At 46.2% G+C, this 22,836-nt stretch overlaps 2 protein-coding genes across 3 annotated transcripts; one reads left to right on the top strand and one right to left on the bottom strand.

The window, feature by feature from the left end:
* Positions 1–13,379: 13,379 nt before the first annotated feature.
* Positions 13,380–16,608, top strand: LOC138774081 (uncharacterized). 2 transcript variants are annotated; one of them, XM_069954656.1, is made up of 4 exons: positions 13,380–13,528; positions 15,094–15,235; positions 15,331–15,484; positions 16,068–16,604. In XM_069954656.1, the coding sequence occupies exons 1-4, from the start codon at positions 13,469–13,471 to the stop codon at positions 16,201–16,203; spliced, it is 492 nt and encodes a 163-aa protein (XP_069810757.1). In that variant the 5' UTR covers positions 13,380–13,468; the 3' UTR covers positions 16,204–16,604. The 2 variants fall into 2 exon arrangements, with proteins under 2 accessions (XP_069810757.1, XP_069810747.1); XM_069954646.1 differs by lacking the exon at positions 13,380–13,528 and adding an exon at positions 14,604–14,838 and having other exon boundaries at positions 16,068–16,608.
* A 1,722-nt stretch (positions 16,609–18,330) lies between these two features.
* LOC138774073 (uncharacterized) lies at positions 18,331–19,901 on the bottom strand. The gene is made up of 3 exons (XM_069954634.1): positions 19,783–19,901; positions 19,406–19,552; positions 18,331–19,264 (listed from the first exon to the last, which is right to left on the bottom strand). The coding sequence occupies exons 2-3, from the start codon at positions 19,513–19,515 to the stop codon at positions 18,376–18,378; spliced, it is 999 nt and encodes a 332-aa protein (XP_069810735.1). The 5' UTR covers positions 19,516–19,552; positions 19,783–19,901; the 3' UTR covers positions 18,331–18,375.
* Positions 19,902–22,836: the final 2,935 nt, after the last annotated feature.

Raw genomic sequence — 22,836 nt, 5'->3', positions numbered from 1 at the left:
TGAGTGACATCCCCGTATACTCTGCATAGACTGAGTGACATCCCCGTATACTTGGCATATACTGAGTGACATCCCTGTATACTGTGCATATAGTGATGACATCCCTGAATACTGTGCACATACTGAGTGAAATCATTGTAAACTGTGCATATCCTGAAGTGACATCCCTGTATACTGTGCATATACTGAGTGACATCCCGTATACTTTGCGTATAGTGAGTGACATCCCCGTATAACCGTGCGTATAGTGAGTGACATCCCCCTATACTGTGCCATATAGTGAGTGACATCCCTGTAAGTACTGTGCATTAAGTGAGGCATCCCCGTACACTGTGCATATAGTGAGTGACATCCCTGTATACTGTGCATATACTGAGTGACATCCTGTATACTGGTGGCATATAGTGAGTGACATCCTTGTATCTATGCATATAGTGGGTGACCATCCCCGTATACTGTGCATATACTGAGTGACATCCCGTATACTGTGCTATAGTGGAGTGACATTCTTGTATACTGTGCATATAGTGAGTGACATCCCGTTACTGTGGCATATGTGGAGTGACTCCCCAGTTATTGTGCATATAGTGGAGTGACATCCCCGTATACTGTGCCTATAGTGAGTGCATCCCAGTATATTGTGCATATAGTGAGTGGCATCCCTGTATTACTGTGCATATAGTAGTGACATCCCGATACTTTGCATATAGTGGTGACATCCCTGTATACTGTGCATATAGTGAGTGACATCCCCGTATACTGTGCATATAGTAGTGACATCCCCGATACTGTGCATATAGTGAGTGACATCCCCGTATACTGTGCATGTAGTGAGTGCATCCCCGTATACTGTGCATATACTGAGTGACATCCCCGTATACTGTGCATATCTGAGTGACATCCCCGTATACTGTGCATATACTGATGACATCCCTGTATACTGTGCATATAGTGGATGACATCCCTGTATAACTGTGCATATACTGAGTGACATCCCTGTATACTGTGACATATACTGAGTGACATCCCTGTATACTGTGCATATACTGAGTGACATCCCCCGTATACTGTGGCAATAGTGAGTGACTCCCCGTATACTGTGCATATAGGATGACATCCCTGTATACTGGTCATATAGTGAGTGACATCCTGTATACTGTGCATATAGTGAGTGGGCATCCCTGTATACTGTGCATATACGGAGTGACCTCCCCGTATACTGTGGCATGTAGTGGAGTGGCATCCCGTATACTGTTGTCATATAGTGAGTGACATCCCCTGTATACTGTGCATCTAGTGAGTGCATCCCCGTATACTGTGCATATAGTGAGTGACATCCCTGTATACTGTGCAATACTGAAGACATCCTGTATACTGTGCATAGTGAGTGACATCCCCGTATACTGTTTCATATGTGAGTGACTTCCCCGTATAATTTGCATATACTGAGTGACATCCGTATCACTGAGCATATAGGGATTGACTCCCCGTTACCGTGCAATATAGTGAGTGACATCCCCGTATACTGTGCATATGTGAGTGACATCCCGTATATTTTGCATTAGTGAGTGCATCCCTGTATACTGTGCATATAGTGAGTGACATCCCCGTATACTTTGCATATAGTGGTGACATCCCTGTATACTGTGCAATATTGGAGTGACATCCCCGATACTGTGCATATAGTGAGTGACATCCTTGTATACTGTGCATATACTGAGTGACATCCCCGTACACCTTGTGCATATAGTTGAATGACACCCCCCGTATACTGTGCATATAGTGAGTGACATCCCCGTATACCGTGCATATAGTGAGTGACATCCCCGTATACTGGTGCATATAGTGAGTGACATCCCCGTATACTTTGCATATAGTGAGTGGACATCCCTGTATACTGTGGCATATACTGAGTGACATCCCTGTATACTGTGCATATACTGAGTGAGATCCCTGTATACTGTGCATATACTGAGTGACATCCCTGTATACTGTGCATATAGTGAGTGACATCCCCGTATACCGTGCATATAGTGAATGACATCCCCGATATACTGTGCATATAGTGAGTGACATCCCCGTATACCGTGCATATAGTGAGTGACATCCCTTATAGGCTCGATTTCACACGTAGTAAAAGTGTGCGTCCGTATGTACGGTAAAAATGTAATGCGGCCGTATATTTGATGTTTCGTGTGTATGCTGGGAAGTATAGGATATGCGGCTGCACAGTGCACACTCCGTATGATTTCTCTGGCCTGATTGTATCCGGGTCCCGTAAAAAATGAGCAAGACCATTATTTCCGGGCCGAATGGTCCAACGACGCGTAGGAAGTAACATTCGGGCCTGACGGAACCTCTGATTACTGCCGGATCATCTGGAGTCTCATTAGAATATTCATCAATGCGTAACGCCCCTTCAGTTTAAAAGGCCCAGTGAATGGGCTTCACTAGGTGACCATCCTTTTAGGTGTCCCGATCTGGAGCGATGGCACGGCGAGCGTAGCATGGTGGTGCTGGTCCGTGGGCGACGTGGTTCCTGCAGCGGGACATTGATGTTTCCACGCCTGATCGCAGAGTAAGTTTGATCGAAGAATTACCCTCATCTTTCTAGAATGTTTTACTTCGAAATTAGGATGTGTATTCTCTCTTTCTGTGTATCTATTTATCCCTCTCTCTCTATCTATATATCTATGTAATATATGTCTAAATAATATGTAATGTATGCGAACCCAATACATATCTCTGTTTATATTTTATGTGATGTGTTAAATGTTTTACTTGGACTTAGAAATGCACATGGTCGTCTCGGCCAACCAAAACGCACCTAAGCCACATGTAACACACATATGAATGTCAACACTGTTAGTGGTCTTAATATAATCGTTTTAGTCATGCGACACGGGCGTGGGAATGTGGCCTGCAAAAAACCACAAAGTATCGTCATGTGTTTCCTTATCTGCTATAGTATTAATTTCTAGTGCAGTTCCCATATCAAACCACTACTTACATATGTCGAATTTAGTATCCCCTATTGAGTGTAGGGTTGTTGTATTTCTTACATGTATCAATTGTATTTAATACATGACATGTGTACAAATGTAGACAATTTTTCTGCACAAATCAGTATAGTGCGTTTTTGATGCGTTTTTTGTGTGATATAGTGCATGTGAATCTGAGTAAGGCGTGCGCACTACACAGTACACAGTATAGTCAAGTAATGGTTTGTGGAATATAGAGCAAATCGAGTCGAGCAAGGTTGCGTTTTTGATGCGTTTTTTGTGTGATATAGTGCATGTGAATCTGAGTAAGCGTGCGCACTACACAGTACACAGTATAGTCAAGTAATGTTTGTGAATATTGAGCAAATCGAGTCGAGCAAGGTTGCGTTTTTGATGCGTTTTTTGTGTGATATAGTGCATGTGAATCTGAGTAAGCGTGCGCACTACACAGTACACAGTATAGTCAAGTAATGGTTTGTGGAATATAGAGCAAATCGAGTCGAGCAAGGTTGCGTTTTTGATGCGTTTTTGTGTGATATAGTGCATGTGAATCTGAGTAAGCGTGCGCACTACACAGTACACAGTATAGTCAAGTAATGTTTGTGGAATATTGAGCAAATCGAGTCGAGCAAGGTTGCGTTTTTGATGCGTTTTTCATGTAGCTCGTTTTGCACGTAGTTTCATGTTATTGTGTGCTCCTCCCAGAATGTTCGACCTAATGCTATACCTAACCTTACATGTATTTAATTATTAAAATATATTTTTCACTCTATATCAGCGACTGTTTAATACATAAATGTTGACCATAGTTATTACAAAATGTCGAGATCTCTAACCATAGTCGTTGGGACATGTTTTATCCACACACTAAGATAACCAAACACCACACACACACCAGAACAAACACCGCAGCAGTGAAATAGTTAGCTTCACTCGTTTGCACATGTGTTCATGTATTTTCTAAACAATGTGGATTTGCTCTTTCATCAGGTGTGAATGCAAAGCTGGCATTGATCTGGTCTTGTGGCCTACTAATTAGTGCTAGTTAAGATCCAAAGCCTTTCCTAAATTCAATCATTAGACACCAATCTTGGTATGTTTTCAGAAGTGTGTTCAAAGAGTTCTGGCATTCCTTGGTTTAGTGAGTCTTGGCTCAGTGTTATTAGGTTGTGTTCCTTAGATTACACAGGTGGTCTGTTGGAATCCCAACACCACTCTATGTAATGTCATAATGGAAAACATGTTCTTATTCTAATCGATGTAGACACACAGAGAGGTGAAAGTCAGATGGAGATGTCTAGTGATTTCTGTCTTTCTATATAATTGTTCAGGTGCGGTCCCGTCCCCATTTGTGGGACTTGACTGTGCGTGGCTACCAACGACCGCGTCCTGCGTCGCGAGACGTGGGAGAGTATAGGCGGCTCTGGTAGTCCCACAGTGGGGCGATGTGACGGACAGCGAGCAGCTGCGGATGGGTATGTCGTGTTGTCAAATAATGTATGACATAAAATTGTGAGAACAATGTCCGATATTTCTACAAGACCGTCGAAATATATATCAATTATTACAATCTATCTATTTCTAATAAATCTTTGCTTTTGTCAGTCCGAGCAGTGGAGACACGCTGGTCTAGTGTCAGGGACCAGTACCAACGGGCGATACGCACGGAGGAGAGGGGTGGGGAGCCGATCTCCATGCGCTATGCGCCTTTGTTGGATTTTATCCCGAGCCGCAGTCAACGGGCAGTAAGTATATTTTTCTTATTCCATAATGTATATAGTATCATATAGTGTCCAATATGTAATACAATCAGCTAAAATTTTATATGGGAGTAATGAATTTTAATTCTGCCTTTGGTTGTTCAGCAGAACCTGTCCATACTCACTAGCAGATAATCTCATCCGATTTCACCAATCTTCCTCTTTATGTATATGTTTTATAGGAATGTGCAGACAATTATCTTATGTATCCCGATAATTTGACAACATACACTATTGCCATTCTTTATAAGGCCCTAGTTGTGTCATGTTTGTTAGCCTCATGCTGTGTATGTGACTGTCCAGAGAGGGTTAATGTATCCTGACCAATCACAATAGTCCCCTTTGCTCACACTCAGAACAAATGCTTACACACCACTCTGACTCGTGCTTCAACATCCTGTCATTTCTCTAAAATATGTTATTTCTGTCATGGCGCTAGAACAACATCTCGTGATTTTGCAGATCACGGTCACTCCCTCAGTTGTTTAGCGTGTGCTGTAGGTGGCAGAGCCATAAGCATGGTGAATGAAATGGCTGTTTCTATGCAGCGGATAATGTTTTTTGTGTCTACAGTACTAAGCAGTCCGAGAGCTGTTCTCCGGCCCACACTATTCACTTCCTTTATACTCAATGCTGAGCGGCCTGTTGCTCTGTCACTGTCTCAGTGTGGCCTGCGGGATCTATGACAGGTACACAGGCCTCTTACTGGCCGCTTGTGTATCTGGTCACATGACTAACTCAGGCCCCTCTCCCTGCTGGGCCACATTAAAAAACACTTGTTGTTGTGTTGTCACCAGAATGGTTCCATGCCCACAACATGCTCTGAAGATGAGAGCATTGTTTACACACTCAGAAAGGGGAACATTTTGGGCAAATGTTTTTTGGTTTAAGTTTATTAGAAAACACTAATGTGAATGAGTTAATATAGTTGTATGTCCTAACATAGGATGCTCATAGTACTACATAATGTCTTCGTGTTACCAAAACACACATTTCGACATACTGTATGTTATCAAAACTTAAACATTCGATATATGAAGTACCTTTATGAATGTGTCCATATTAGCTAACCTTTCTGTCTCTCCACAGAACCAGTGGCAATTTCTCAGACCCACCGGGAGGACAGGATGCTGCTGGTTCTGATGTTGCAGCATCACAGCAGGAGGGGGATAGTGGCACGCCACCGCCATCACAGGAGCCTGGCAGTCCTACTCTTTCTGAGGGCACGGAGCCGATGCCAGGACCTTCTGGCTCGACTTCCATGCACGAAGAGGAGGAGGCTGCAGCACCATCAACATCTGGTGCAGGTCCTAGTGGTGTGCCCCTGGCAGCTCGGCCACGTCAGCCACTCACGAGGCCCACTACTACCACCACCAGGAGGCGTCGGGAGCAAGAAGAACCTCATTCAGCACTGAGTGAGTTGGATCAAATCTGTCGTCACTTTGTCAGGCGGTTTGATGGAGGAGATGATCAGAATGATTTCTTCTGCTACTATCTGGGAGTCCGTTTACGGAATCTCCCTACTAATCTGGCACGTAGTGCGCGGATGGTTACAGAAGTGCTGCTGTCGTGTCACGAGCAGATTGACCCCGATACTTTCCCCGACCCTTGCTATGTGGGCGTCCTCCTACAATCTGTGTATGGGTTACACTCACGGAGGCCACATATCCCGCCGGAGGGCTTTCTTTTCCCCGAGACCACTGCGCCCCCACCTGTGCCCCCACCTCTCTCCCCCCTTGTCCCCCCAGCATTGTCCCGAGAGCCACCTGGTGCCATGCCCCCTCCATCTGAGGGTACTAGGGCCGTTCCTAGGCGCCAGCCACGGCGTGGACGGCGCTCTCGGCCATCTCGTTCCTCACGACGTTTATGATTTATACTATGTGATGTATGAGGCAATACATCATAATAATTTTTTTTTTATTTTTTAATTTTTCTATTTTTTTTTTTTTTTTTTTTTCTTTGGTTTATGGCAAGTGGTCTCCTTTTTCAGGCCCAGAGAGGTCATTTTGTGTTAGGGTAGAGTAGGGTCCATGTCCCTGAGGACACCTTACCGGGGTGACATGGTACACTCTGTTTGAAAAAAACAGTTTGCTAAGATCCTCATTTAAAAGAATCTATAGAAAAAAGTAAAATCATAATGTTTGACTCAGCATCTTGCACAGAAGGTTGATTTGTGAAATGTATCCTTTTTTTTAACCTTTATACACAATAATGTGTTTAATGTGATATTTCAGACAGAACATGCTGAGTTTGGTGTAAAATTCTTTGAGATATAATATTTAATTCAACATTATAGTATTTTAATGATCAACAATAAATCCAAACTAGATTTGGACTGGAGAAAACAATGCTACATTGTGTGTGTGTGTAAGTCGAATAGTTGACATTCTTCCACACACATCTGCGTTGTTCTCTCTCGATTGGGAGGTGTAATGTAGTGATTTGGCTCAAGGTTACTAAAGTACCGCGCGCTTACACAATGTACTGTATCCTATAATAAACTCCCCATTTTCACACATGGAGAGGCCTAAAGCCTTGCCAAGGATACATCAAGGATCTATTCACATGTTTTCACTTTAAAAAGCAAAAAATTTTCGATTATTATGTTTGTATTGGTTTGGCCTTTGCGCATAGTGCAGTTAATGGATGTGTTCACGATATATATGTAACATTTCCCCCAAGTCTCATGCTTTTATTAACATGTTGTGTCACTACGCTAATCATTGACTCAGTGTGTGCTGGATGAATATCTGATAGTCTGCTCCTAGACTGGCCCACGAGATCGGCCTTTGGGAGCCTGCAGCAGAATGCAATGATCTGTCTGCAGTAAGCTGCAGCTTCATGCGCCCTTCCCCCTCTGTCCTAATCTAACTTTGACTTTACTATAGTGACATCATATTGCTTGGCAAGTCTGAGAATGTTTTGTAATACAATTCCTTGTGTATTTATATAATCTCTCATTTTTTCAACCTCTCCCTGAAAAAAGCTTAGCTGGTTGTGCACTTTGTTTCGCGTAATGATTTGCATTAAATGCGACATGCCTATTTTAGCCATGTATACAGATGTCAACACTTTATCAGTCTGAATACAAAGCCTCTATTTCATATGGTAATTCACAATTTCTTAACCCTGTCAGTAACCAAAGTGAAAACTAACGTTGATTTCTAGTCAACAGTGGGCTTTGCCGCCAAGGCTGGTTATTTGCATATGTAAATGAGTGTGTTCGCTCACATATGGACATAGTGGCTGGGCTGATCCACCGGTTCGGTAGCTCCAATATAGAATGGATCACAGAAATAGTGGGGCACAAGCGGCAAGCAGGTACGACATGGTGCAAACAAAGGGGTGTAAGGAATGAATCTAGGAATAACAAACGTGAGGATGAGTCATCGGACGACGGTTTCCAGCACCTGCCTCAGGCCTTCTCTTTGGGTGACGCTCCAGGCTTCATCTATTACCCGGATATGCCGCAGATCTGCAGGAGATGCAGCAAGAAGGGTCATCAGGCGAAGGACTGCAGCGAAGATTCCTGTAGAGTCTGCCGAGTGCCGGGGCATGGGACCAAGGACTGTCCGAAGGCAAAAACCTGCAACCTCTGCGGCCATGCGGACCACAGCTACAGGGCCTGCCCCCAGAGGGAAAAGAGAACGTGGGCATCCGTGGTTGCCAAAGCTCCGACCGGCCAGCAGCCGGCCGTAGCCCAAGCAGCGCAGAAGCCCAAGGAGAAGGAGAAGAAGAAGGAGGGTAAGAGGACGACGGCCCCTAACCCTCCCCCCACCCCCGCCCTCCCTACCCCTTCCCCCTCCCCTCCTTCCCCCCCTCCCCCCTCTCCCTCCCCGCCCACCCCCACTGAGGAATCCCTCCCCTATCCCATTGCCTCAGTGGGTCCCCTGTCCCCCGCCCCTACCCCCACCCTCCCACCCCACTCCCCCAACCCAGCAGCACTAACCTTCCTCCCGCTGCTGTGGTTCTCTCCTTGGAGGATTTTCCCCCTCTTGTCCCCACAGTGGTTCCCGACAGGAAGAGGAAAGTGAGGGACAGCCCATCGGCTGAGACCTCCAAGAAAAAGATCATCGAGGTCTGCGAAGATGACCTCCCGGAGGAAAGCGACATGGATCAGGTGGTGGAGAATCTGGTCGACGAACCGGAGGCTTTCGACTTCGAGGACGTCCCAGAGAATGCACACCTGAAAGAGGCGCTGGAGGAGTGCATACGGGAATGGGGTCGGGCCGGCGGGCCCCGAAGAAGAGGATCCGCCCGACCGGAGTGGTATCGTATGAGTCTGTGACTAACCCTTTTCTTTCTCCCCATGGCTAATCTTTCCATCTTTAGCTTAAATGTGCGGAGTATGAGAGATAGGTCTAGATTCCAGACAGTTCTTTCGTTTTTAAATGCTCAGTTGTGCGATGTGTATATGTTGCAGGAATGTGCTCTGTCCTCTTCTAGGTCCTACAACCATCTGGCCAGGCAGTGGTCCCACGGTCCCTCCTACTGGTCCGGCGGGGGCGACTGTAAGTCCGCAGGGGTCGCCATCCTGATCAGGGGAGGCAACTTTACACTTGATTCTGTTCAGGAGCTTGTCTGTGGCAGATTGCTAATTGCAGACGGCTCTTGGGCGGGGGAGCCCGTAAGGCTCATCAATGTGTATGCCTCTCCTGAGAAGGGTGCGCGTCTGGAACTATTCCAGGCCCTGCGGGCCCAGCTCGCAACCTCCAGGGCTGTAGTGTTGGGTGGGGACTTCAACTGCCCCATTGAAGCGAACGGACGCAGTTCTGGGACATCTGTCAAGTTGGATGTCACATCCAAACTGCTCATCGAGATGGTGACTGAAGCATCCTTGCAGGACGTTGTTGGGTCCATCGGGAACGGCTCTGTTAATTATACATGGAGCCGCCCCGATGGCTCGCTCCGTTCTCGGATTGACTTTGTGTTTGCCTCTCGAGCAGTCAGGCAGACTAGGCACTCTATGGTTCCCTGCTTCTTCTCTGACCACAGGGCCATTCTGTTTCAAGGGGTTCTGGGCCATGGTTTCCCATCTGGCCCAGGCTTTTGGAAGCTGAATTGTGCTCTGCTGGCTCAGGAGGAGGTTCTGGAGGAGCTTAGAGAGGCCTACATCGTATGGCGCAACGATAAATGTATGTTTGAGCGTGTTAGTGATTGGTGGGAATTTGTTAGGTTCAATTTCGCAGTTTCTTTCAGGCCAAGAGTCGTCAACAGGCGTGCGGAAGAAAGAGGGACTTCAGGAGGCTGCAGCGCGAGCTGCGGTCACTGCAAGACCTTCTCCGGTGCGGCTGGGACGTGAAGGAGGAGCTGGAGGAGACCAAAAAGAGCTTGCAAAGGCACTTTGAGGAGGAATCCAAGCGAATCGTCTTCCGTTCCAAGGTGGAGAACCTGGAGAAGGGTGAGAAATGTAACTCGTTCTTTTTCAGGAAACTCCACGCCGGCCACACGCCCCTGACTGAGCTGCGGGATGAGACCGGAAGTTTGCGGAAGGGCAAAGAGGACGTGATGGGGGTTGTCACTAGCTTCTACCGCAGCCTCTACGCCCCGAAGACCACCGACTCCGAAGTGGCCGACGAGTTCCTGTCAGGTATCACTAACGTTGTTGATCCCGCAGGTGCGTCGGCCATGGACGCCCCCTTGACGGTGGGGGAGCTGCTCTCTGCCGCTAAATCCTTTAGGCCTGGCAGGACCCCGGGCAGTGATGGTCTCCCAGCGGAGCTCTATGTGGCGCTGGGGGATCTCATTTGCCCGGACCTGTTGGAGCTGTACGAGGAGATGGTGGTGGAGGGCAGAATGCCTCCGTCGTTGAGGGAGGGTACGATCACGATCCTGTATAAGCGGAAGGGGGAGAGATGTGACTTGAAAAATTGGCGTCCCATCTCTCTCTTGAACGTGGACTACAAGATCCTCGCCAAGGTGCTGGCCAACCGGCTGAAGAAGGTCATCGGTCAGGTCGTCCATCTGGACCAGACCTGTGGCATTCCCGGCCGCAGGATCGCAGACAGCCTCGCCCTAGTGAGGGACACGGTCCATTACATCCAAAGCCGCCGTGCACACGCGGCCCTGGTCAGCCTCGATCAGGAGAAGGCTTTCGACCGGGTCTCTCACGAGTTCATGGGCAGGGCACTGCGTAGGTTAGGACTTGGTGATATGTTTTGTCGTTTTGTTAACTTGATGTATTTTGATATTTTCAGCAGGGTACTGGTGAACGGCTGGAAGACTGACCCCTTTCCGGTTCTTTCTGGGGTCAGACAAGGCTGCCCTCTCTCACCTCTCCTTTTTGTTTGTGTTATAGAATCCTTCGCGGAGGCTATACGGCAGAACGGAGAGATCAGAGGGATCACCGTACCCGGACCCGATCGACACGAGGTCAAGTGCTCGCTGTACATGGACGACGTGACCGTCTTCTGCGCTGACCAGCGTTCGGTGACCGCACTCGTCCAGACCTGCGAGAAGTTCGGAAAGGCTTCAGGGGCAAAGGTCAACTGCGGGAAGTCGGAGGCTATGCTCTTCGGGGAGTGGCACCTGGCTTCCTCCGCCCCCTTCCCGTTTACCATCAAACCGGACTTCATCAAGATCCTTGGAGTCTGGTTCGGAAAGGAAGGCGCGGCCCTCAAGTCCTGGGAAGAGCGATTGGCTAAGGTCAATACGAAGATCGGGCTGTGGAGCCTCAGACACCTCACCATTGAGGGCAAAGCATTGGTCCTGAGGAACGAGTTCTGCCTGTGCTCCAGTACACCGCACAGGCCTGGCCCCCCCATGTCACCGTCTGCAGGGCCATCACCAGGACCGTGTTTCGTTTCATCTGGGGCTCCAAAATGGACAGAGTGAAGCGCTCCGTGATGTACAAGGAACCCCGCAAGGGCGGAAAAGGTGTTCCGGATATCCCTACCTTGCTGCGGGCAGCCTTCGTATGTGACTGTGTGCGGAGGACTCTGCAACAGAAGAATGGCTCTGCGGGCAGGTCCATGTCTCGCCTGTTCCTCCTCCCCCTCTGGAGGGGTCTGAGCTGGGACAAGTGGGACAGCTCCATCCCTTACAACTGGCACACTCCCTGGTTCTACGGGGGCGTCGTCAAGTTTGTGAGGGAACACCAACTGGAGGGACTCAAGCCCGACTTGTGGAAGCCAAAAACTGTCCACAAGCTCATCAGAGCACAGGACTCTATGGAGCTCGTTCCAGGGCTCGCTGCGGCCACCGCAGAGACTGTATGGACAAATGTGGCTTCGGCAAAACTGACCAACGGGCACAAGGACTTGTCTTGGATGGCCATTCAGGGGGGACTGCCTTTGAGGTCATTCATGCATGCCCGCAACCTGTGCAAAACGCGGTACTGCCCCCGGTGCCCCTTCGTGGAGGAAACATCTTTGCACCTCTTTTGGCAGTGTCCGTTTGCTCAGGGCCTGTTGGACGCCCTGGAACTTGAACTCAGTGACTGTGTGCCCAGGAACAGGCTAACGCACTGCGCGGTGCTGTACGGCCTGTTCCCTGGGAATTTCGGCGATGAGGCAACCCGGGAGGCCTGGCGCCTTATGAACTGTTTTAAGGACGCTATATGGCTTGCCAGGAACCGCCTCATTCTGAAGAAGGAGAGGATGTCCTTTCTGGACTGCCGCAGGCTGGTCCACAGCCTGCTCAGAGACTATTCCATCATGGACAGATCGGACCAGGAAGAAGAGGATTGATACCCCTCTCCTTCCCCCTCTCCCCTTGTGTTGTGTTGTCTTTCAATAAAGCTTCGGGCCTGTGATTTCCCCTCCCTACCCCCCTCTCTCCCACCCCCCTTACCCCATCACTTGTCTGTATTGCTTTATTGTTTGTTGTTTTAGGATTGTTAAGGTATGCTGGAATGTTAGTGTAGCGGGTGGTATGATGTATAGCGTAGGGAGCCTGTGCTGTATGTTGTACCATGGTGCTGAGTATGTAGTGTCTTATTTATTGAACTGTGCTGCGTCACAGTTTATGTATGCCTGACGACGACTGATTGTAATAAAGATATTAAAAAAAAAAAAAAAAAAATAACAAACGTGTTGTTCTGTGGTCATTTCATGGCTGCGCACCAGTTTTCTCCTTCTGGAGATTACACCTTAGTTTGCAGTTAACTGACGACCAGTGAGTGCCTGGCCTGAGGGCTGGGTATGAGGTATCGTTGGTACAGGTGTGCTCTCGGCCTTGTCAGAGAGTGGACATGTGTCCTGGACCTTTGCAGGTGCCTTTTGGGCCGGAAGGGAAAGGAATGTTGTGTTCGTGGTCCATTTCTTGGAGAAGTGGCCAAATGTTATATAGCATTGTTAGTGCATGTATCTGAGTGCCACCCTGCAATGTGGCTAGTTGCACCTGTGTGATGAGAGCAGGATTGCCATTTGGCCTTGACATAGGATGATAGAAGAAAGGAATTATTTATTTGAAGCTTAGCCATGAGAGAAATATTGTTTGCCACACATTTCTCACGGTCTTATTTTGTAATTGTCCTTGTATATTTTTAAATATAACTCAAAATACAGGGATGAATGTAACAACTGCTTGTGCCCAGGCTTCACCTAGGCCGTGTCCGTGACTGGATGGAGATAACAAATGTATCATTTTGAGTTCCTATGTGTAGAAGCCAAGGTTATTTAGGATGTGTCTGCATTGTAAGAATCGGCACTTTGAAAACCGTCGCTGGAAGAAGAAGTGATTTGGACAACAAAGCCGGAGTGATTCATGGAGCCCGAGATGTATCCTGATCGGTCTGTTATAGCCGTCGGCCAGCTGATCAGTGAAGTAAGTATTTTCTGGAGCTGTTGGGAGTGCTTTATACATAGATAAGATCATCGATAGAAAGATTTCGATCGTCCTTTGGACTCGGAGAAGATAGTTGTGTGGCCGTGACTTAATGTATGACTGTCATTTGTTGTGTGAGTCACATTTACATACATGTAATTTACAAGTCTTGTATTTTATATCGGTTTGTGTGATGTCCAAAAGTCACATCTGTTATTGCATCCTGTTTAAGTGGGAAATAATTTTGTGAAAACAAATCGATTATGTAATGATCAATAGATGCTAGATAATATTTATTTTATGTGTACGATTGTCTATAGTAATTTAGTGGCACGATACATCGCTCCGAGTAGTTTATGTAAGTACGATTGTGTGTAATTCCTATGTGTTTGCCATCAGGGGGCGCTTGAAATCGAGCAATGACTGCATGAGTCTTTTCAGATGTGTGTGTCTCCTCCAAATCTGTGAATGTGTTAGCTCTTTCGGACCATGTAACGCACATCGTATTTTAGGCGAGATTTGTAAGTAATGGCTGGTCGAGGAATTTTCCTTGTAATAGCACATGTTGTTGGGCAAACAGGGCGTGACTTAGGATTGCTCTTAGCGAGATGGCCGTGCAGCGAACTCTCTCCCTCCTCCCTCCTCCCTCCTCCCTCCTCCCTCCTCCCTCCTCCCTCCTCCCTCCTCCCTCCTCCCTCCATGATGGTTGTTGGCGGCACATACATAGTAGAAATCCTCCCATATAATGTGCTGATAGTGTCATCATAAGGAGGTCGCTTAAATAGTACGCAAATCACGCACAAGATCCGGCGCAGGCTGATGATGCTATAGGCTAGCGACACAGCGGGGACACGCCCCCTCTCTGTAGTACATGCACGTCATCAGTGTGCGTAGCGGGGTTGTTGTTTAGCCGGAGTGTTTGGTGTGCTGTGCTAATTATGTTCACTGCTCGGCTAATGAGTATTTAGTCTTTTAGCGCTGCTCTGCTTTGTACTTTGTCAGGCGTTGTAACGTCGGAAGCACACACAATCCGCAGCAGCCACGTTCAAAGAGGCGTGGCCGACCATTAAGGCACTTGTAGTGCAGCGGCTTACGACGTGACAATGCCGGACAGAAATGGGTAAGCTGAGCATCGTTACATGGTGTCACATAGCAATTCGCCGAGCACACGACACGCAATAGTTAACCCCCCCCCACCCCCGCTACGCCCAGTGCTGAGGTGGCGAGACTACAGAGAGGAGGCGTGTCCCCCCGTGTCGCTATCCGATCCCAGACCCCCGCGCCGGATTGTGGCCTTCCATTCCCTAGTAGTAAGCACATATATTTTTGCCAAATACTATGAGGACATGATGTGAGTAGTAGTGTACTGTGTATATGATATGTGGCGCCAGCAAACATCATGGAGGGAGGGAGTTGGCTGCAGGTGAAGCTGGAGACCCCACCCACATAAGTGACGTACTATTTACAATCAAACATGGCGTGTAGCATGTGAAATGGGTGTAGTAGCTATGACCTTATTGACTAATAATTTCTAAGACGTTACTGTAATTATTTTGGATTTTCAGGTCCATGCTCGGCCAGTGCTATGGGACGGCCCTGCGCCTGGGTACAGAAGCCGGCTAACACGGAGTGCCGCATGGAGGGAGGTTGCCCGGATTGTATACCCAGATTGGGACCAGCATACTAGATTACAGCAATGGATAATTGGTAAGTTGTTTAGCCACTGTGGCAAACCATTAACTCGAGTGTTATGGTCAACTGACGCTGATATATTCCTAATGTGTGGATGCTTTTGTTTTAAGCTAACTATGTGGAGACCAGGTGGTCCAGTGTGAGGGACAGATTCATCAGGCAGCGACGGCAGCTGATGAGGCGTGGGGCCTCCCAAGAAGAACTGGCCGCTTTGCCTTTTGCCCCAATGCTGCGTTTCATTTTGAATTCCCCCAGACGCCGCAGGTAAGTGTGTGTGTTAATTGCATGTGTCCATGGTAGGAGCAGATGATGACGGAAGTAGCTCAGTGTCTTATGTGTGCAGACATAGACATGTGTTAGATTTGTATAGATTGTATACATCGAGGCTCCAGCAGGGGGAGCAGTATATTTAGTGAACACTTTAGAGTAATCTCGATTTCGGTAAGATGAGCCGCCCCCTGCTGGACACAAGATAACTAACAAATGCAGCCTGGCCTAACCGCTTTTCGAACAGCTTTTGCTCCCTCCAGGATCTAATCCAGAACATGAAATGCCATTTATGCCAATAGCGTGGACTGTCTTCATAATGTTTAAACAATGTACGCAATGTGTCCATAGAGTAAACTAATGTTCCACTCGGGTGGCCTTGTGAAGACCCACATTTTGGGTCAACAGTGTGTGAATATATTGTAAAAAGTTCTAGTGTGCCACCTCCTACATAGAAAATAGTGTGAAAGCAGGCAGAGTGTAATCCTGCATTGGATGCCTCCATTTTAGTTATCTGGCTAAATATGTCCTTAAACAAAAGTGCCATCTTAGATAGTGACCAGTGTTGTTTTCTCCTCAGACCACAAGTAGTTCAGCAACCAGCAGAGGCCTCATCGGATGAAGAGAATGAAGAACCTAATCTGGCAGAGGGGTTGGCCAGGACTCCACCACCAAGATGTCAAGGGGGTCCGGTGGAGCCTGGCGAGAGAGAGTGACATGTGCCTTGACCGTCCAACAACATTTGTGTTTGTTCCGCACTCCCTCTCCTCAGCTACACCAACACCACCCCTTGTCTGCTACACTGTAGGGCCTTAGTGCCAACCGCGCCTTACTAGCATTAATAATTTCATAACATTTGTGCGCACCAGGACCACATCAATAACACACTGTTTAGAAGGTCTGGCATCACATTAGCTAGGGATGACAATAACAGCTTGGGGGGATTGTGATGTCCCTTTTAGTTTTGTGGTGCCAGAATACAGTCAGGCTGGCTGTGTCCTTCACATATTGCCCACACTATTGCCTCTGCACACTATTCTAACTTCTGTCAACATGGTCCAAAGTAGTCTCCACACACCCTCGCCCACATCCACCCACACACACTATCATGTGAATGTTTTATTTTTGGACATGTAATAAATCCATTGCGACATATCTTGTTTCCCGAATTCTTATTTTTTACTTGTTTATGTTTTAGTGTTTAAGGGTTAAAAAAACAAATGATTATTGACTGCCACTAAGGAACTACGAAATACGCGTAAAAATACTTAGTGCACTTTGTTTGCATAGAAAGCTGTATTGAATGTTGCTATTGTGTCTTATTAAATTTTGTGGTATGCTTTACGTTAGTAGAAAATTAACACATGCTGGATGTCCTTCAGGAGGATATTTCTAATCATATGTGAGACATTGCTGTATGTGTTAAAATGAATGTGTCATGATAGGAAATATTAATGTAGTTAAGTATTTCATTTATCAGGCCAACACTCTCCTGCTGTGGCCACTTCCTGCCTTGGCCACAGATGGCAGCAGAGAGCACTGTCATACATGACAAACAAGGAATCGCAACATTCACTACATGTTCGTAGTAGGTTCACAATACGTGTATTTGAGTCAGTATATTTTGGTCAGTATTGTTAACAAAACCAGTAGTGGCTTAAAAACACAAAGGCTGTGTTCACACAATGTAGAAATAGAGTGGCTGTGCGCCATTTAAAGTGAAATATTGCTAAGTTTTTTTCAAAGAATGGATGTTATTTTGAAATGTCCTTAATTAGTGTTTTAATGGCGCACATCCACAACATTACAACATTGTGTCGAGATCCTTTGGGTGTTTAGAATCCACTCCTGTTTTTGTTAGCTATACAGAGTGAAATACACGGATTGTGAAGCCACTAGCGAAGATGTAGTGAATGCTGCGATTACTTGTTTTTCAGGTCTGAGCCTGCTCGATGCTGACATCTGTGGCCAAGGCAGGAAGTGGGCAGAGCAGGAGAGGCTTGTGATGAGCACTAAAATATTTTGGGACATTAATGTTCTTATCATGACACTATCATTTCCACATAGAGCTCTATGTCCGATGGGAGTAGAAATCGCCTCCTGCAGGACATCCAGCATGTGGTCATTATGTACAAAGTGGAGGATATATAAACGTACACACAATAAACTACATAATGTAGCGTTTACACAGGCAGATTGATGTGATGGATTTTGGATAAGAAATCCAGGAGATGACTGTAGACAAGGAACAGGTGATCAAGTAAAGAGCGAGATTTCTCATCTTTTAATACACTCTTCTGTGTTTTACTGAAAAGAAATGGATGATAAAAGATTATTTTTGAACCGCTACCTAAGTAGACCACATCCAGCTGGCGCACCTGGGTGATGTGTGGAGGGATATATGTGGTGTGTTAATAGTGATTGTTAAGAAGTGAGATGGACTGTGGCACTAGAAGATATCAGATCCTGTTACATATCCCACACTAGAAAGTTAGACATATAGTGCGCACCCTGCTGGTCACTCCATAGGAAATGCACATGTTTTGATCACATCAATCTTTCAGCACACTAGGTTCAAAGGACTATACAATTAACATTAGCAGGATGTGACCATGCTCGATAATTACTGGCCAGTAGTATATCGAGTGAGGTTATGTGTATTTTCGAACACTACTATGTGTGAACACACAACATGTTTTACATACATTGAAAAGGCAGACACATTGTTTAGTCGAATAAGAAAATATATTTTTGGTTTTAGTAAAAAGAGAAGGAAAATTAAATATCAACCAATACATGGGGTTCAAACAACAAAATAAAATAAAAAAACACACATCCCAGAGACAGGTGACATACATGCGGGAAAACATCAGTCCTGTGGCCGTGGCTCATAAGGGAGGCTGTGAAAGGGGCACGGGCACGGCGCCTTCAGGAGTCATGAAGTAGTCAGCAAAGAGGTTCCTGACCACTATCCCGCGGTTGAGTTGTCTCCCTTGGCCATAGTTGATAGGGGCACTAAAAGCTGGCAGTGTCTCCACGTTCACCTCCGGGGTGGGAGCATAGTCCCGAAGGTAGTTGTGGAGAACACAGGCAGCTTTAATGACCATGTCAACTGTGGCCAATTTCAACTGCAGGGCAGTGGTAAACACTCTCCACTGACTAGTCATGATTCCGAAGGCGCACTCCACGAAGTTACGTGCCCGGCTCAGCCTCCGGTTAAATAGTCTCCCCCGTTCATCCAGCCCTCTCCGTGGGTAAGGGCGCAGCAGGTTGTTCAGTAAAGGGAAGGCTTGATCCCCTACCATGACGAATGGAGCGGGATGCGTGGTACCCGGAAGAGGAGTGGGAGGAGGTAGAGTCACGTGATCTAAGAGTATGCGCCGCCCAAACTCTGATCTCAGTAGCGCCCGGGAGTCCCCAGTACTGCCATAGGAGCCGACGTCGATGGCAAGGAAACGATACGTGGAATCAACAACCGCGATCAGGACCACAGAAAAAAATTTCTTATAATTGAAATACTGTGATCCTGATCGCGGTGGTTGCTTCACACGTATGTGCTTACCATCAACCGCCCCTATACAGTTGGGGAAATTGGCCACAGACTGAAAGCCTGCTGCTGACTGCAACCAAATCTCCCTGGTCGGACTGGGCATCACGATGGGCTGCAAATGCTCCCAGATCACGGCGCACGTGCACCTCACAATTCCAGAGATGGTGGACGTACCAACCCGGAATTGGAGGTGCAACGATACATAACTCTCCCCTGTCGCCAAGAATCTGTGAAAAAAATAAAAATAGTATTTTATGATTCTATTTCACATTCAGCTACATATTTAATTATTACATATTTTAACACTATATTAGATTTAACTACAATTACCTGAACAAATAGTTCGCATTAAAATAAAGCATCTTCACCTTAACGTTATGAGCAGACGTCCCACAGGAGGGATGGATTTCCGCATGTAGGTGTCCTGTCTCTGGAGATGTGGGGTCAAAATGGAAAGTAAATTATCAAAGGCCTCCATAGGCAGGCGCACGAAGTCCTGGAACTTGTCAGGATGTCTGCAACAAATTAAGAAAAATATTGATCACTAATATTACACACAAACACACATCATAGGAAGATGTCATACGGTTTACAAATGTTGAAATTAACATCAAACGTTGTAAGGATAACCAAAAAACATAATAAAATTATGGACTTTGGGGTAAACATTTGGGGACAGTAACCTTTACATTTGCAATATTACATTCAAAGATTTGCCGACTTTGATGTATTCAAATCGACATACCGTCGCAAATCATCATACAGGCAACCAATGTGGCCCCGGGTCTCCCTCCGCACATTGATGGGGTGGACCCAATATCGCCGTCCCACCTCCTGCAGACGGCGCTGCTCTGCGTCTTTTAGCCTCTGAGAAGATTTTTAAAAAAATGACATTTATTATTTTTTACACATCTCAATTAGTCACAAAATTATTACACAGTTGCATTTAAGGACCTTTGGTCAACAGTACTTAAGGGAGCTTGCATAAACAATACATTTAAATCAATGTTTTACGGATTATAAGCCTAAACAGTTTGTAAGGCTAGTTTTAAATAAGTTACATAAAGCTTGAAAAAAAAAAAAAAAAAAAAAAAAAAAAAAAATTCTAAACAAATATATAGAGACTTACACACAAACGCAGGTAATAATTACGCATCTTCCACAGGATCGAAAGCACCACGAGCTGGTGCTTGCGGCGCAGCCTCATACGCCGGGCTGGCCCATAGGGCGCATTATTAGCGCCATCAGACATCTTTGTTTTTTTTTTTTGGCATTCAAAACACTACAAGCATATGGGCGTACTTCGCGAGTGGGCGGAGATTTTATAGGGATGTGGGTGTGCTTATTTGGCCCGGGGGCAGATTCATGAATCAAATACATGCTTTTGAGCGGGGCCAAACAAGCCAAGACACATCATGACACTACGGCCGGACTCTTACGATAAGACCGTAAGTGCTTTTCAAATACAGCCGCCAGACCACCCGGAGATGTACGGGACAGAAATTTTTACGCCCGCACTGTTACTACGTGTGAAACCGGCCATACTGTGCATATAGTGAGTGACATCCCCGTATACCGTGCATATAGTGATTGACATCCCCGTATACTGTGCATATACTGAGTGACATCCCCGTATACTGTGCATATAGTGAGTGACATCCCCGTATACTGTGCATATACTGAGTGACATCCCCGTATACTGTGCATATACTGAGTGACATCCGTGTATACTGTGCATATAGTGAGTGACATCCCTGTATACTGTGCATATACTGAATGACATCCCCGTATACTGTGCATATACTGAGTGACATCCCCGTATACTGTGCATATACTGAGTGACATGCCTGTATACTGTGCATATAGTGAGTGACATCCCTGTATACTGTGCATATACTGAGTAACATCCCTGTATACTGTACAGATACTGAGTGACATCCCCGTATACTGTGCTTATAGTGAGAGGCATCCCTGTATAATGTGCATATACTGAGTGACATTCCCGTACACGGTGCATATACTGAGTGGCATCCCTGTATACTGTGCATATACTGAGTGGCATCCATGTATACTGTGCATATACTGAGTGGCATCCCTGTATACTGTGCATATACTGAGTGACATCCCTGTATACTGTGCATATACTGAGTGGCATCCCTGTATACTGTACATATACTGAGTGACATCCCCGTATACTGTGCATATAGTGAGTGACATCCCCGTATACTGTGCATATACTGAGTGACATCCCCGTATACTGTGCATATACTGAGTGACATCCCTGTATACTGTGCATATAGTGAGTGACATCCCTGTATACTGTGCATATACTGAATGACATCCCCGTATACTGTGCATATACTGAGTGACATCCCCGTATACTGTGCATATAGTGAGTGACATCCCTGTATACTGTGCATATACTGAGTGACATCCCTGTATACTGTGCATATAGTGAGTGACATCCCTGTATACTGTGCATATACTGAGTGACATCCCCGTATACTTTGCATATAGTGAGTGACATCCCTTTATACTGTGCATATAGTGAGTGACATCCCCGTATACTGTGCATATAGTGAGTGACATCCCCGTATACCGTGCATATAGTGAGTGCCATCCCCGTATACTGTGCATATAGTGAGTGACATCCCCGTATATTGTGCATATAGTGAGTGGCATCCCTGTATACTGTGCATATAGTGAGTGACATCCCCGTATACTTTGCATATAGTGAGTGACATCCCTGTATACTGTGCATATACTGAGTGACATCCCCGTATACTGTGCATATAGTGAGTGACATTCCCGTATACTGTGCATATAGTGAGTGACATCCCCGTATACTGTGCATATAGTGATTGACATCCCCGTATACTGTGCATATAGTGAGTGACATCCCCGTATACTGTGCATATAGTGAGTGACATCCCCGTATACTGTGCATATACTGAGTGACATCCCCGTATACTGTGCATATACTGAGTGACATCCCCGTATACTGTGCATATACTGAGTGACATCCCTGTATACTGTGCATATAGTAAGTGACATCCCTGTATACTGTGCATATACTGAGTGACATCCCCGTATACTGTGCATATACTGAGTGACATCCCCGTATACTGTGCATATAGTGAGTGACATCCCCGTATACTGTGCATATAGTGAGTGACATCCTTGTATACTGTGCATATAGTGAGTGACATCCCCGTATACTGTGCATATACTGAGTGACATCCCCGTATACCGTGCATATAGTGAGTGACATCCCTGTATACCGTGCATATAGTGAGTGACATCCCCGTATACTGTGCATATAGTGAGTGACATCCCCGTATACTGTGCATATACTGAGTGACATCCCTGTATACTGTGCATATACTGAGTGACATCCCTGTATACTGTGCATATAGTGAGTGACATCCCCGTATACTGTGCATATAGTGAGTGACATCCCCGTATACCGTGCATATAGTGAGTGCCATCCCCGTATACTGTGCATATAGTGAGTGACATCCCCGTATATTGTGCATATAGTGAGTGGCATCCCTGTATACTGTGCATATAGTGAGTGACATCCCCGTATACTTTGCATATAGTGAGTGACATCCCTGTATACTGTGCATATACTGAGTGACATCCCCGTATACTGTGCATATAGTGAGTGACATTCCCGTATACTGTGCATATAGTGAGTGACATCCCCGTATACTGTGCATATAGTGATTGACATCCCCGTATACTGTGCATATAGTGAGTGACATCCCCGTATACTGTGCATATAGTGAGTGACATC

Source organism: Dendropsophus ebraccatus, chromosome 1, assembly GCF_027789765.1.
Source record: "Dendropsophus ebraccatus isolate aDenEbr1 chromosome 1, aDenEbr1.pat, whole genome shotgun sequence".
NCBI lineage: Eukaryota > Metazoa > Chordata > Amphibia > Anura > Hylidae > Dendropsophus > Dendropsophus ebraccatus.
Note: the sequence above shows the minus strand (reverse complement) of the source record. Positions and strands in the feature narration are given on the sequence as shown.

What these genes read in the sequence shown, in the direction of transcription:
- LOC138774073 (XM_069954634.1), bottom strand. Translation starts at nt 19,515, where the DNA reads ATGGAGGCCTTTGATAATTTACTTTCCATTTTGACCCCACATCTCCAG. An exon ending in CGTCTGCTCATAACGTTAAG is followed by an intron (nt 19,265 to 19,405) that starts GTGAAGATGCTT and finishes TTTTTTTCACAG; the next exon opens with ATTCTTGGCGACAGGGGAGA.
- LOC138774081 (XM_069954646.1), top strand. Translation starts at nt 14,668, where the DNA reads ATGGTGTCACATAGCAATTCGCCGAGCACACGACACGCAATAGTTAAC. An exon ending in ATTACAGCAATGGATAATTG is followed by an intron (nt 15,236 to 15,330) that starts GTAAGTTGTTTA and finishes TTTTGTTTTAAG; the next exon opens with CTAACTATGTGGAGACCAGG. An exon ending in AATTCCCCCAGACGCCGCAG is followed by an intron (nt 15,485 to 16,067) that starts GTAAGTGTGTGT and finishes TTTTCTCCTCAG; the next exon opens with ACCACAAGTAGTTCAGCAAC.